The following is a 14,942-nucleotide window of genomic DNA, read 5'->3' as shown; positions in this document are numbered from 1 at the left end:
AATAAAATGTCTTTTCACATTGTAAACATTTTCATGTAATAATTGAGGAAATCAGGGTGATTTGAATTAATTTTATTTGTAAATGAAAATGATCTGGAGCTCTATATTTTGGAATGTATTGATTTATTCCTAGGAGTAAACACTTGTTCATAACATATATGAGAACTACAAGTGAGTGTCAAAGAATTGTCTCAGTGGGTAAAGTTGGTTGCTGCTAAGCCTGATAACATGACATCAATCTCTGGGAGATTCATATTATTCCAAATTTTTCACTTATTTCTACATTTAAGCTATGGCATATGCACACTCTCACACCAGTGTATACAGAAATTCTTTGTAAATCTAAGTCAGGACCATTGAGGTCACCTGAATCAAATAATTGCCTGAGTTTCATCTCTAGGACCCACATTGGAGATGTAGATGATAGTCTGCAATACACTGTCCTCTCACTGCCACATACACAGGTACTTACATGCTAACAGAGTGCAAACATTTTAAAGGATGAAATTCACAAAGCTAAGAAAAATAACACAAGAGAACATATGAAAAGATTTGACAGACTAAATTATTGCTATTGGATTTCAAGATGTATTTCTGTTCATTGAAACAATGATGGTTCCTTTTTTAATTAATGTCCTGGTTTTGATTTGGAAAATGAGTGGATTTTTTTTTCATTCATTTTGCAGTTCAAAGACAGGTCATTTAAAAAATATGTCTCAATTTAGCTTACTGGTGCATGCCTGTAATCCCAGCACCTGAGAGACATTGGCAACCCAATCTGAGTTTTATACCAGTGTGGTCTACATAGTGAATTTCAGACAGCCATGGCTATGTAGAGATATCCTCTCTCAAAAAGATCCTAAAATGAAAGAGTATATCTCAAAGCATGGAAATGTTTCTGATATAATCTTCCTGAACATTGGTTTTAATAAATATTCTTGTTACATTTACTCACATTAAGAGACCTGTGATAATAATGAAAATAGGAAACTGTCCAAAGTCCAGTCACAGAGGGAAAGAAATCCATTGAGCCCTTCAGCAGCCATCTAGCATGGATACATAACCTTCAAGTGATAGGAGACCAAAGTAGTAATGGAACATCTTCATCCTCTCTATTGTAATGACATGTTTGGGAGATAGAATGTTAGTAGTTCTGCTCCTCTTGCATGCCCAAATTTGGTTCCTAGAACCCACATCAGATAGCTGAGAATAATGTATATTTCCAGGTCTAGGGTATCTTATGAATTCCTCTGGCCACCTAGGGCACCAGCTATGAAAATGGTGAAAACCCACATGCATATTTGACTCCACATTGTAAAAGAGGTTTTCTTAATGTATATGTTATTTTTATTAAAATTCATGTAATTTAGGTACATAAATTTTATTGCTGTGTATCCCAAGTGCATGCAATGTATGAGCTGAAGCAGAAGATCGTGTCTCCTCCATGTGATTAGAGTTACTGGCAATTGTGAGCTGTGGCTTGGATGCCTGACATCAAATCTAGGTCATGTGGAAGAGCAGCCAGTGTGCCTAGGGACTGAGCCATCTATTCAGCTCCATAAACATGTCATTAATAGCAGTAAGGTAGGAAAGGTTGATCTTCAGTTCATCTTTAACTCAGCCCAGATGACCCAGAAGAAGAAGATTGATAGCTTAAGGAATTTAGGATTGGTTTTTAAAGAAGTTTCTAAGCCAAAATCTCCATAAAAATATGGAAGTATCCGAAAATGATCAGGACAGAACTGATAATACCAAATGATTAAAAAGTGCCTGACCACTTGACCAAAGCCACAAGACTGAGTTTATCTTGCATGTGTTAAATAGGCAGCAATGGGAGCCCACAAGGACGCATGTCAAGACACATACCCCTGCTTGAGATTGTGACTACTGTAAAGAAATAAAATCAACTTGAAGACATGAAGACTAACTTTTCTGAAGCAGATTGCATTCTGCTTCCCTGATGCCTGCAAAACATTCAGTTAGGAGCCCAAGATGGAGACTCTATAAGTTGTAGAGGTTGTGGTCAGAGGAACCTGAGGGTCAAACTATAAGGCTGGAAAAATCAGGTGTTTATAAAGACCTGTGGAAAGTGGAGGAATTATTAAGGAGGGAGCTTTAGATGTTAAAGTGTTACTTTTACACAAGGAATACTACTCAGCAATTAAAAACAAGGAAATTATGAGGTATCCCAGAAGCAGAAAGATACACATGGTATATACTCACTTTTAAGTGGTTATTAGGCATGTAATATAGGATAAACATACTAAAATCTGTACACCTAAAGAAGGTAGGCAAGGAAGAGGACCCAGGGAAAAATGATCAATACTCATTCAGAAAGGCAAATGGGATAGACAAAGAAAGGAGGTGAAAACAAGGAACAAGACAGGAGTCTATCACAGAGGGCCTCTAAAAGACTCTACCCAGAAGGATATTAATGCAGATGCTGAGGCTCATAGCCACTTTGGGCAGATTGCAGGGAATCTGGTGAAAGAAGGGGAGATTGAAAGACCTAGAAAGGTCTGGAGCTCTACAAAGAGAACAACAGAAGCAAAAATATCTGCGCTCAGGGGACTTTTCTGAAACTGATTCTCCAACCAAGATCCATGCATGGAGATAACCTAAAAACCCTGTACAGATGGAACCCATGGCAGCTCAGTCTCCAAATGGGCCTCATAGTAAGGGGAACAGGGGCTGTCTTTAACATGAACTCAGTGGCTGGCACTTTGATCACCTCCCAATGAGGTGGGGCGGCCTTACCAGGCCACAGAGGAAGACTAGGAAAGACAGTCCTGATGAGACCTGATAGGCTACTGTCAGATTGAAGGGTAGGAGATCCTCCCCTATCAGTGGACTGGGGAAGGGGCATGGGAGGAGATGAGGGACTGAGGGAAGGTGGGATTGTGGGGATGAGGGTGGGGGCTCAGCTGGGAAACAAAGTGAATAAATTGTAATAAATAAATTATATTTTGAAAAAGAAAATTATTTCAAGGACATTTGGTGTGTAATGAAATATGCACACAATTGGCCTTATGCCCTGGAAGAGAAATAAGTGCTCTCATAGACTGCAAGAATTTCTCCAAAGTCCAAATTTACTAGACTATCTCCCTTTCTAACCTTGGAGTGGAAGGGCAGGTGTGATAGGTCTGTGCCTTTTGAGTCATTTGATCTCTGTTTACCCAGGAGAGGAGCTGTTGCTTGACCTGAGGCAGAACTCGGTGGTTTAGCTAATGATGGACTGTAGGAAGTCCTAGTAACCAGGAACACCATTAAGTGGCAGCCTGAGACTTCTTTTCTGGATCTTTCTCTGATGCAGCTGTGGTAACTGTGAAGGAGATCTCAAGCCATACCATGATGAGAGTTGGTCTATTCTCCATATCAGCCAAAGCAGGTTGGCTGAGCTTTCAGTCTGATCTGCTGATACTGGAATAGTATACAATGAGCCACACTACAGCTCTGTTGGTACACAGGGTGATGTTAATGAGGATCCCTTTGAGAGGTGGGGGGGGCGCTGCAACCCTGGCAATAGGAGGTGATGGTGCTCATGATATCCTTGTTAAGTGTGCATGCCCTGACATTGCATTTGATATGCAGTAACAGGACAGTTTGAAAAAAAATGAAAGTTTTATAAAAGCCTGAAAATTACCTCCGAACTACAGCTTTCTGTGATAATTTTTACATTTTGTTTAGAAACTGGTAGAACAGAGGAGACAGAAGCAACCTTTTGGCAATATTTAATTAGATTCTCTTTACTTTTCCACTACTACCATCCACAGTTGTGTGATTCAGGAAAATTCAATTCCAGGTACAAAAGAAACTGCTGAGCAGCAGAGGTTTCTCAAGTGTGCATGCATTATGCAGATAGATAGAGCAGATTTCACATCTTGTGCTATCACCTATATGTCAGGAAGCTGACATGAAAGTATACTTCAACATTGTTTTGTATGTGGACATCGCTGTGGCTGAGTTTCTTGGAATCAGAAAAAGACTTGAGGAGCCACAGAGAAATAGCCCAACTTTCTGACCACTTCAATTTACAGAGAGAAGTATAGAACATGGGGCCTCTCCTTTTTGGAAGAAAAATAAATAATGGTAGCTGGAAAGCCAATAATATAACAGTTTAGGCTGTCATGCTGAATTTATTTTTTTGTGAGTTGTGAAATCTGAGTTTGTTTAATTTCTACATGCATAAGTAACAGTGGTCAAATTCACATTCTATCTGTTTCCTTAAGTCATTTGATGAAAACTTGAATATATTTAGGGGATTATGATTTTGTGGTTTTGTCTACATCCAGTTATTCTTTCATTAATATTGTATACCTTTTAATTATTGTAGTTTCAGGTAAGTACAGAAGTGACATTGTACAAGTGTGTGTCTAAAATTTCCTCATAATCCTATTGAGAATTCTGAGTTTTTCACATAGTACATGGTTTTGGAATCAGATTTCCTGTAATAAATCATTAGGAATTTTCTTTGGATTGCTTTTAATTCAATCTTCAAATTGAAAGTTAATTTTTTAAATCTTTTTCTTCTGAAAAAAAAATATGTTTAATGGTGGTGTTTATACTTGTTTGAAAGGGTAAAATATATTATTATATAATCATTAATTTCACATAAACCACAAGTACATGCCACTGAAGATTATTTGATATAAGGTACAAAGTGATACAAAGTGACTTTACTGTTGAGTTCAGTGACACAGCATACATTAACATGGTCACATAGTGACTACATTATGTAGAGTTCTCATAAAAAGACAGAATTGCTGTGGATTCATTAGATTTTCCATGCACATGAAATTGGTATTGTGAAGTGTCACAGTTCTCATGCTCATTGCAGTTATATTCATAATACAGCCACAGAAGACATGGCACAGACTTAGAAAAGCCCCATTGACCCATCCCATTTGACAGGTTAGTCAAACAGGGTCTACCTGAAAGAGGGAGTAGAAATGTGGGGACAGAGAGGCGAAGAATGGTGACCAAGACAGGCTTTTTGAACAAGGTCTTAGTTTACTGAATGTGCAAACAACACTTATAAAGCAAAGGGTACAAGCAATTTTTTTTTTCACAGTAGCCACACATCTGCACCACCTGGCAAGGCATCCAAGAAATTCACTCAGGGTTGCACAAAGTTTGCTGTCTGGTTCTCAGGGTTGTAGGGAGCTTGCTATCTACTTCTCATGCTCTGAACACCCTGCTTGCAAAGACTACCAAGACTGTCTCTGAAAAATGGAACTTAGTTAAGATCTGCATCTGCCAAGGCCAGGAGGCAGAATTCCAATTACCAGACTCCTTCACCCCATGTTTGATAATTATGTCTCTGTGATATTCCTGAAAATCTAGGCAGTATAATACATGGGTTCCCCCCATCCCCTTAGCTTCAATTTAAAGCAGATATTCTCTTGGCACTCCCAAATATTCTGTACCATCAAGTCGCAGGACAACTTTTCTGGCTCAGTTGGTGGTGAGGTTTCTCTTCCCATTGTGTGTAGAGAATTTTCTTTCCCCCAAGTGGCTGGAATATAGGGTTGAAGACTCCAAGCCTGTACATGCTCATCTTCTGTATATTCAGCAAAGCTCTGTGGAAGTGGCCTCAGCAATGGGGGCCTTTCTCAGTTTTTAGAAAGAGAGACCTTTTTTACTACCATCAGCTTGGTTTGTTTAGGGATATCTACAGGGCCAATGAACCAAGACATCAATTGATTGTAACACAATTCCAGCACTGAAAACCCTGTCTGACAATAAAAGATGGTCAGTTCAGACTCTGTATCCTTTGTTACTAGGACTTTTTACTAGGGATGCAATTATAGACTCCATGAAGTTGCCACAAAACTTTTTTTTTCCACTCTAAGCAGCAAAAATATCCTGATTCCAGCTGTGTTTTCCTGTAGCCTTTCTCTCCCTTCATTACCTGATGTTTTCTGCTCCAGTATACCCACAGCATCTATTCTTTCTCTCCTTCCCAGAGAGCTCCAATTTCTACCATCTTGTTTACCTAACACTCTGGATCTGTGGAATTTTAATTTGAAGCAGTGTGTCACTGTGGAGGCAGATTTTGAAGTCTTCTATGCTCAAATAAGTCCATGTTCACAGTCTCTTTTTTGCTTCAGATCAAGATGTAAACCTCGTAGCTTCTCCAGAACTATACCTGCCTTTACTTTGTCGGGTTTCCCACCATGACAATAAAGCAGTAAACCTCAGAAAAAAGACAGCCAAAATTAATGTTTTATTTTATAAGAGATGCTGTGGTCATGGTGTCTCTTCAAAGCAATGGAAACTGTAACTATGAATGAAGTTGCTAGCAGGAGCTGGGGTATAGCTGCAATAGTCCTTTCCATGCGTTTCTTTGGAAGAATGTGGATTTTTGTAAGTTTGGATTAGGAAAATATTTGGAGAAGTGGAAAAAAAGGAGTAGTGACCTCCGGGGAATACTCCCGTTGGCAAAGCTTCCATCATATAAAAGTAAAGCTTAGAGCCATGCATGGTGGTATATACCCTCAACATCAGCACTCAGGAGAGAGCAGAATATAGGTTTCTGAGCCCAAAGTCATATATGGAGCAAGTTCCAGCAGATCCAAGCTTAATCAGTGAAGAAAACATTGGAATAAGGGAAGCTTATGTAGATTTCATTGAACATTGGTCCCAAGTTCCAGCCCCAGCAAGCAGCAGATTCAGCCAAGTAGTTCTGGCTTTAGAGTCGATAATAGAAGACAATTGTAGAATAATAATAGAGGTCAAATTTGGAAGAGTGGGGTAATGTCATTATTCCCTGTGCTGACATGGTTTACACAGGTAATCCCAGCACTCAGGGAGGCAGAGGTACAACTAAGGCTACACAGAGAAACTCTTGTCTAGAATAACAAAAAACAAAAATAAAACAAAAATGATTTAAAAATGAAATCAAATAAATAAGTAAATAAAAGCCAAATAGTTGGGTATTATAAATGAAAATTTTAATTTATCTTTTGGAGTAAGATAAATTAAAAATATTTAATAAGATAAATTAAAGATATTTAATTTATCTTTTCTTTGCTCTAGACCTATTGAGGTGATGAGCCCCCTCCTTAACTTAAGCCACATATCTCATGGTAGCCTAAATATATAATGGAAACTGAAGATGGTTAATCTTTCTCTTGTTCTATGTGCCTTAGCTCTGGCTAGCAAGTTCATTTTTTCACTTCCATTAGAGTTTACGTCTTTGGAATTCTGGTGTATTTTGATGATCACGAAGCTTAATTATCCAGCCAAACGGTCTCAACAGCCACTGGATTCTTTAACTCTTCATAGTCTTTGAGCAATTCTTATAAATTAACTTCCTACATAAACAGAGAAATATATTCTATCAGATCTTTTCATGTAGAGAGCTTTTTCTAATACAGCTTTGTTTTTTTCCCCACTTTCCCATTGGGATACAAGTGCTTGCTAACGTGGTGCTCAAAAATATCATGTGTTTCCTGTTTTTTTCCCCTGGGTTGCCTCAGACCTTCCAGGGGGAAAGTAGCTGCAGTATATTTGATGGTAGCGTTAAATCACAGAACAAAAATATCATTGCATTTTCTGAAATCTCTGTTTAATTTGTAATATTCTTGGGACCCATCCACTTAGGGACAGGAGGTTGAATAATGTGCTGTGCATCTATCCACCTTGATTCCAGTAGGAAGAGGGAATGTGCCTACTGAGTGCTAGAAGACAGAAGGTAGACTAGGGGAGGACAGGTACAAATTATTCTGAAATAAAAATCTCTGAGATCTGGAAAAGGTCTGGTCCTAAAATGGAAGCATGAGCCAGGAATCACAAAGCCTTGTCCCTTCAGTAAACTCTAACCATAAAGAAGGTGCTCATGTCACTCAATACTCACTGGCCAATCAGGACTGTGAGGTCATGCCTTCAGAGGAAGGGGTGGATTCTTCCTGGTGCCATATTGCACAAACGCTTTGTAGGTGAGCAGCTTTTAAAAGCTGGTGTCCTGTGGTCCATTTGAGGCTGCTGTGTGAGGATATTTCAGGCGAGTTCCAAAGTCGCAATATGGTGAGTGTGTGGATATTGACCCCAACCTATAGAGCAGGAGGCTGAAGAGCAGGACCTGCTTTATTGGGTACTTCCAGAGTCTGGTTAGGAACCTACATGAAGTTACAGGAGGGATCACTTGCCCTAGCCATGACCATAGCAGGGGCATTTGAATATTTTCACTGTATTGGGTTCTGGGTGGAAACCAATAAATCTCACTTCAGGAATAAAAGATTAAAATTCAAAGCCTTATTTTTTGAGCTCAGGGAGTTGTCTAGTTCAGGATCATCTAGTTCCCCCAAGAGTAAGCTATTTTTGATATTTAATATTTTTGGATTAGCAAGGGAGTTTCTGTTGGAGGCTTGGTCTGATCCAGCATATTTCACCTCAAGGCCTTAAATAATTTTCCAAGATATTCGGTCTGGAATCTAAGGTCCTTAATTTATATCCCTAGACATTTGGTCCAGAGCTCAAGGTGATAAAGCATGAAGAATTGGATCCTTGGTCTGGTGAAAAGTGAGTCGTTTGTGGTCTAGTTTACAATTTAGGCATCACCATTAAGTTAACAGCAAGTTTAATCAGTTAACAGATAATTGGGAAAATGTTATAAGGAGCCCGGAGGGAGATGGCTCTGCAAACTTGGCAATTCTCAATATCATATGGGAAAACAATAAATGCAGAATTGACAAAACAAGCCTGTACAGGAAAAGATTTTCTAGAGGTTATCCTCATCCCAGATCTCAAAGCTGTACTTTAGAGCAATAGTAATAAAAACGGCATGGTAATGGCACCAGTACTTTAAATCTTTAAGGGGTGTGCATTTACTTATTAGTTGCTGGAGCCAAAGCTATTTACTGAAGCCTAAGCCAAATAATGAGCAAAGGTCATTTAGTGGCAACCTAAAGCTATTTAGTGAAAGAGTTATTTAGGATCCTAAGTCATGGGTGATAGATTTGTGAGGACATCCGTCTGTCAGTTTTAGAGCATCCATGAGAAATCTTAAGAAAACATCCTTATGGTATCTTGCAGGTGCAATATTCAAGCCATGGAAGCACTCTTGCTGTCTCCTGCAACAGTAATTAAGCCTTCCCCCTTTCCTGCCTTCTCCCTATATAAGTTGGGTAAAAATTTCTAATAAATGAGGCTTTGATCAGACAAGAAGACTTGGCCTCCTTCAGGTCTCTCTGTCTCACCATTCTTTTCACCCCCCTCCTTAGGACCCCGATGAACTTCTGCGGGTCAGGACAATTAGTAATTTTTATTAAATCATATTAAGAAGTTGAGGACAAAATAAATATAGTGGAATCAAATGTGGTCTCAGTTTCAGGCCCAGCTTGAAAGTATGCAGTCAGCCAATGCTACCTTGGCTATTGTTTCTGCTTATCAACCTTAACATCCCTGGCTTTACTATTAAGAGTGTACTTTTCTTAACCTTAAATTATTCTCCAAGATTTTGTACATCACAGACATTAGCAAAAACATCTTCTCCAACATTGTTAAACAATCTTTTAAAAAATTCTTTCTAAGTATAATGGTCATTGATACAACCTACATCTATGGTTTCTTTCAAGGGCAGTGGTTAATTCATTAATCTGCTCCAGCTTGATCTGGGAAAAGAGATCAAGAGAAAAGAGATCAAGCATTGTTAAAACTTTAAATGCCAGGGATACTGCCCAGTGAGGGGGCTAGGAGCATTCTTAGAGTTTTCATACAACTCGTGTTATGAGGGATATGGACATCATAATGGCATCAAACAGAGTTATGTTCCAAAACAGCACAAAGTCCTCAGTATAAACAGCTCTTCGGTTTATGCTTTTCCAAGACAAACTCATCATCATGACCATGCTAACAGGGGAGCCAAATTCAATGAGTGCTACAGATGTTTTGCTATTGCTCCTGAATGGCTCTCAACAGGACCAGGTAGCCAAAATACTTTGCCTATATATGGGGGAGGAAGGAATGAGGTTACCTCAGGCCCTGGGAAGGAGAATTCATGGTATTCGGTGGGCTATGCAAGCCTTGAGGACCATATAACATGGAAGAACTGAAGGATTGTTGGGAGAAAATTGGCAGCTAGGTCTGTTTTGATACATTAAATACGAACCTCTGCCATTTGTTCCAGGTATGAATCCTACATCTATGGAAATATAAACTTCAGAGAGAGCAGGATGGTCTCCATTAGGTAATGATTAAAAAATGAGCTCACCAGGAAGAAAGATGGCAAAGACAAAGATTCTAATTTTCTTTCCTTTCTTTATATCTTCTTTCTTTGCTTTGAAGGAGGGCGGGTACCCAGACTGGACTCAAATTTTTGCTGTCAAGTTTTGTTTTTCTAATTCATTTTTATTTTATTAATTATTTTTATTTTTTCACAATTTATTCATTGTATACCCCTATATAAGGCCACTCTCTCAACTCCTACTTGTCCCACCCTCCTTCCCTCTTCCCCCAAACCCTTTTCCATAGTCCACTCAAAAGAGGAGTTCCCCTCCTCTGCCATCCATCCACATATTATCAGAACACTACTCAGCTATTAAAAACAGGGAAATAAAATTTCTGCTCTTATTACTTCTGCATAGGCCACTGTGCTCACCTCAGAAGATTTCATACTATGAAGCTTGCCTGCAAGCTTACTGTGAAATAAACACTAAGTATAACTCATTTTAAAGAGTCCCACTCCCAAGACAGTGTTTGATTTACCATCTCACATCCAGAAACATGTGACATTTTAAATGCTATGAAGTGTGAAACATTTTTTCACAAGCATTTCAGAGAACGGGGTTCTCTTGCTGCCTGGAGGCCGTTTCCCACAAGCCCAGGAAGGAAGGAGGGCCAGAAGATGAGGTATAAAGCTTGGAAGACACCCACAAGAATAACAGTGATCAGAACACTCTGGGAACCACCTCAGGAAGTAAGTTCAAATTTAATTCCAGAAAACCGAGGGTATATACCCCTTAGGGAGTGACTGGGATGCTGTAAGGATAGGTGTAGATAATTGTTTAAAACTGAGCACTTCAAGGATGCTTGATTTGCAGTAAACAGTACATTCCTATCATATGAACAAGAACATGGAACTTAATTATCCTATATTTGAAGGGAGGGAAGAGTTATTAGGGATCTGTGTCAAAGGCCATCTATCAAATTTGGTTGGTGGCATCTATGTCTAAAGGCATTCTCCAGATTAAGTCAGGCAGGGAAAACTCACCCTTGCCATGATTATACAGCTAGGCCAACAGCATGGTCATACATGGAAGAAAAAGCCTCCTCTCTCACATCTCAAAATTCAGTCTGGGTTGTGATGGTTTTCAGTAGAACCCCTTGGAACAAAAGGTATGTGTAAACAAAGAAACTTCTACAGGCTACCACTGTTGTGATACTCTCAGAGAACTTCCTGGCTGGTGTTAGTTCACCATTCCCTATATATTCTTCGACTAGACTAAAAGTTTCTTGTGTAAAGTGAAGTAACTGAAAACAGTAAATGTTGAGAACCAGTATTATCAGTAAGCCTTTCCAAAACACTTTATTATATAATAATTTTGCATGTAATTGATATTTACCATTCATTGTATATAAAAATAAGTTTATTTACTTTACATTCCAATTTTAGTCCCCCTCCCTTCTCTTCCCCCTGTACTACCCTCCATTCCTATTGCCCCTATTCCCTTTCCCCTTCAGAAAAGGGAGGTCATTTCAATTGAGTTAGTTTTCCAGTTCTGTTAGATCTCAGTGGACCAAAGAACACAAAGACCTTTCCACATTGCTTATACTCACAGAATCCCTCTCCAGTAAGGATACTTTTATGATGACGATGACTCTATATTTGTGCAAGGCCTCACCATTTTAACACATTCATGAGTTTTTCCTCCATTATGAATCCTTTCAAGATGATGAAGATTATACAAATGTGGAATGGTTTCACCATGTTAAAAACACTCACAGGCTTTCTATCCACTAGGATTTCTTTCATGAGTGTGAAGATGATTCTGAAGTCCAAAAGTTTTTTCACATTGGTTACAGTCAGACATCTTTCCAGTATGTGTTATTTTATGTATTAGGAGATGTTATGTACAAAGGCTTTGCCACATAGTTATATTCATATCGTTTCCCTCCAGAATGTGTTGTTGTCTTAGGAGATGATTGTTACATGCAAAGGCTTTATCACACTAATTACCCTCCCCAAGCTTCTCTCCACTGTGTGTCTTTTCCTGTTTTCGGAGACTACTCTGCTGTGAAAAGGCTTTATCATATTGGGTACATTCATAAGGTTTCATTCCAGTATGTGTTCTTTTATGTCTTATGAGAACACTGCTTTGTGCAAAGGCTTTACCACACTGGTTACATTCATAAGGTTTCTCTCCAGTGTGTGTTCTTTTATGGCTAATGAGATGACTGTTTTGTGCAAAGGCTTTACCACACTGGTTACATTCATAAGGTTTTTCTCCAGTATGTATTCTTTTATGGCTTATGAGAGCACTGTTTTGTGCAAAGGCTTTACCACACTGGTTACATTCATAAGGTTTCTCTCCAGTGTGTGTTCTTTTATGGATTATGAGATGACTGTTTTGTGCAAAGGCTTTACCACACTGGTTACATTCATAAGGTTTCTCTCCAGTATGTATTCTTTTATGGCTTAAGAGAGTACTGTTTTCTGCAAAGGCTTTACCACACTCGTCACATTCATAAGATTTCTCTCCAGTGTGTGTTCTTTTATGGCTTATGAGATGACTGTTTTCTGCAAAGGCTTTGCCACACTCATTACATTCGTTAGGTTTCTCTCCAGTGTGTGTTCTTTTATGCCTTATGAGATGACTGTTTCGTGCAAAGGCTTTACCACACTGGTGACATTCATAAGGTTTCTCTCCAGTATGTTTTCTTCTATGGCTTATGAGGTGACTGTTTTTTGCAAAGGCTTTACCACATTGATTACATTTGTAAGGCTTCTCTCCTGCGTGTGTTCTTTTATGCCCTATGAGATCAGTGGTATAGGGGAAGGCTTTACCACATAGAGTGCATTTAAAGGGTTTCTCTCCAGTATGACTGCTTTCATGCCTGCAAAGATAATTAGTACATGTGAAAGATTTACCACAGTCATTTCATTACACTAATAAATATGTTTTTCTATATGAATTAATTTTATAATTTGGCCTAATGGTAAAGAAGAATCAAATTTTTAACTTTTATCACTTTATTTATATTCATGATATTCCCCTTCATTATGGGTATTTTTGAAGATCCCTGTGATGATAAGAACATTTGTTATGTGATTCACTTTTATAGCATCATTTTTCTATAAGAAGTTTTCTCCTATATATAAAGTGTATTGCAAGGATTCAGAGTTTTACCCCAGCAATCCCATTCAATAAAGTTTTGTACTGTATGAATGACACTTCATTTACAAAGTGAGCTAGTACAAGCAGAAGAAGTTCCAAAATCCTTGTATTCATAGGTATTTTCAGCAATATGAGTTTGCTGATAAATTCTCAGTGAAGTTGCAAAACCAATTAACAGTAACCATTTATCACATTCAGAAAATTTACTCACAGTGGGGACTACTACCAAATCAATTGTTCTTGGAGAAAGACAGGGACACTGCTTCTTTCAATATCCCTATGCTCATGTGTCTTAGAATCATTTTGACATATGATATACCAGTTTAATTTACAAAAATAATAAAGATTCCCACATTGAATTAACACAGTTTGTTTTTTGTTCATCATAGACATGTCATATAGGGATTAAGGTTTCTCCACAACAATATTCTTGATTCTCATAAGCTGCTTCTTACACTAAACTTTACAAAGTTACTGCACGAAAATGAGTAACACTGGTTCTACTATGAAATTTTTGCTTATTAGAAGGTTTTGGACACATACTGATCACCAATTCAGTGTGTATACCTCTTACAATATCTGAGTAGATAGAATGAGACTAAACAGATTGGCAGTTCAAGTCAGTAGCTGTAATGTCCATATGATTCAAATGGTATTTTTGTTACAATATTATTTTATTTTCTTCTATCTTAGGGGAGTGCCTTGTAAACACAAATCAGATACCTGACATTGAAGTACATAGAATTATGAGATTTTAATGATCATCAGTACACGTAAAGCAGTGCTGTTTTTACAATGTTGCTTTTCTTTAAAACTTCCAGGACACAGCCATGTGTGCTGGTACATGCCTTCAATCCCAGCACTTGTGGAGGCAGAAGCAGGCATATCTTGCTTGTTATTTTGAGGTCAGGCAGGTCTAACAAGCAAGTCTAAGAAAGTCACAGATACCCAGAAAAAAATCTATTTCAAAAACAGAAAATAAAAAGCAGCCAATAAACAAACAAACAAAAAACACCAAACTTCCAGGACACATTAAAATTTAAGATTCATATCTGTATCAGTGTGCACATAAAGTTACCTTTTATTACTTGTAGAACTTTGAAAATGTTCTTCAATATTATGGTCATCCCAATTGTAGCCTAAAATATAGTATGAGAAAATATATATTATTGGAAATAACATGTTATTATTAAGGCAAAACTTAAATCATTATCTTCTGTGACCCTTAGAAACATGCCGGATTTATTTACCACATTCCTCCTCATTCTCAATTGGAATTACAGAAGAGGATCAATAACAAAGTAAGAGTTGTCTCTTTATTTTAAAAGTGAAAGAAAAATTGCAGTCTTACCTATAGCAGTGAGGTTTTCACAGGTCTCTAGCATCACATCTTTGTAGAGTTGCTTCTGGGAAGGTTCCAGCAAGGCCCACTCTTCTTGGCTGAATTTCACATGCACATCATTGAAGGTCACTGAATTCTAAAATATGCCATACATTTGTACAACAGAAACAGTGGAAACAATATAATTTATATGTCATTGTCAATATAATCATATAATTCTACTGCTTCTTCCATTTATTTTCTGACACAGAAGTGCGAATGTT

The 14,942-nt window shown here is 38.1% G+C and overlaps 1 protein-coding gene across 1 annotated transcript; it reads right to left on the bottom strand.

Annotated features, from left to right (window-relative positions):
* Window positions 1-12,278: 12,278 nt before the first annotated feature.
* LOC132651190 (zinc finger protein 436-like) lies at window positions 12,279-13,052 on the bottom strand (the record flags this gene model as incomplete). The annotated part of the gene is made up of 1 exon (XM_060376444.1): window positions 12,279-13,052. A coding segment is annotated over one exon (774 nt), but the record flags the coding sequence as incomplete, so codon positions are not given.
* Window positions 13,053-14,942: the final 1,890 nt, after the last annotated feature.

This window comes from Meriones unguiculatus, assembly GCF_030254825.1.
Source record: "Meriones unguiculatus strain TT.TT164.6M chromosome 13 unlocalized genomic scaffold, Bangor_MerUng_6.1 Chr13_unordered_Scaffold_41, whole genome shotgun sequence".
Taxonomy (NCBI): Eukaryota; Metazoa; Chordata; class Mammalia; order Rodentia; family Muridae; genus Meriones; species Meriones unguiculatus.
The sequence above is the reverse complement of the archived record's forward strand: the minus strand, read 5'-3'. Positions and strand labels throughout refer to the sequence as shown.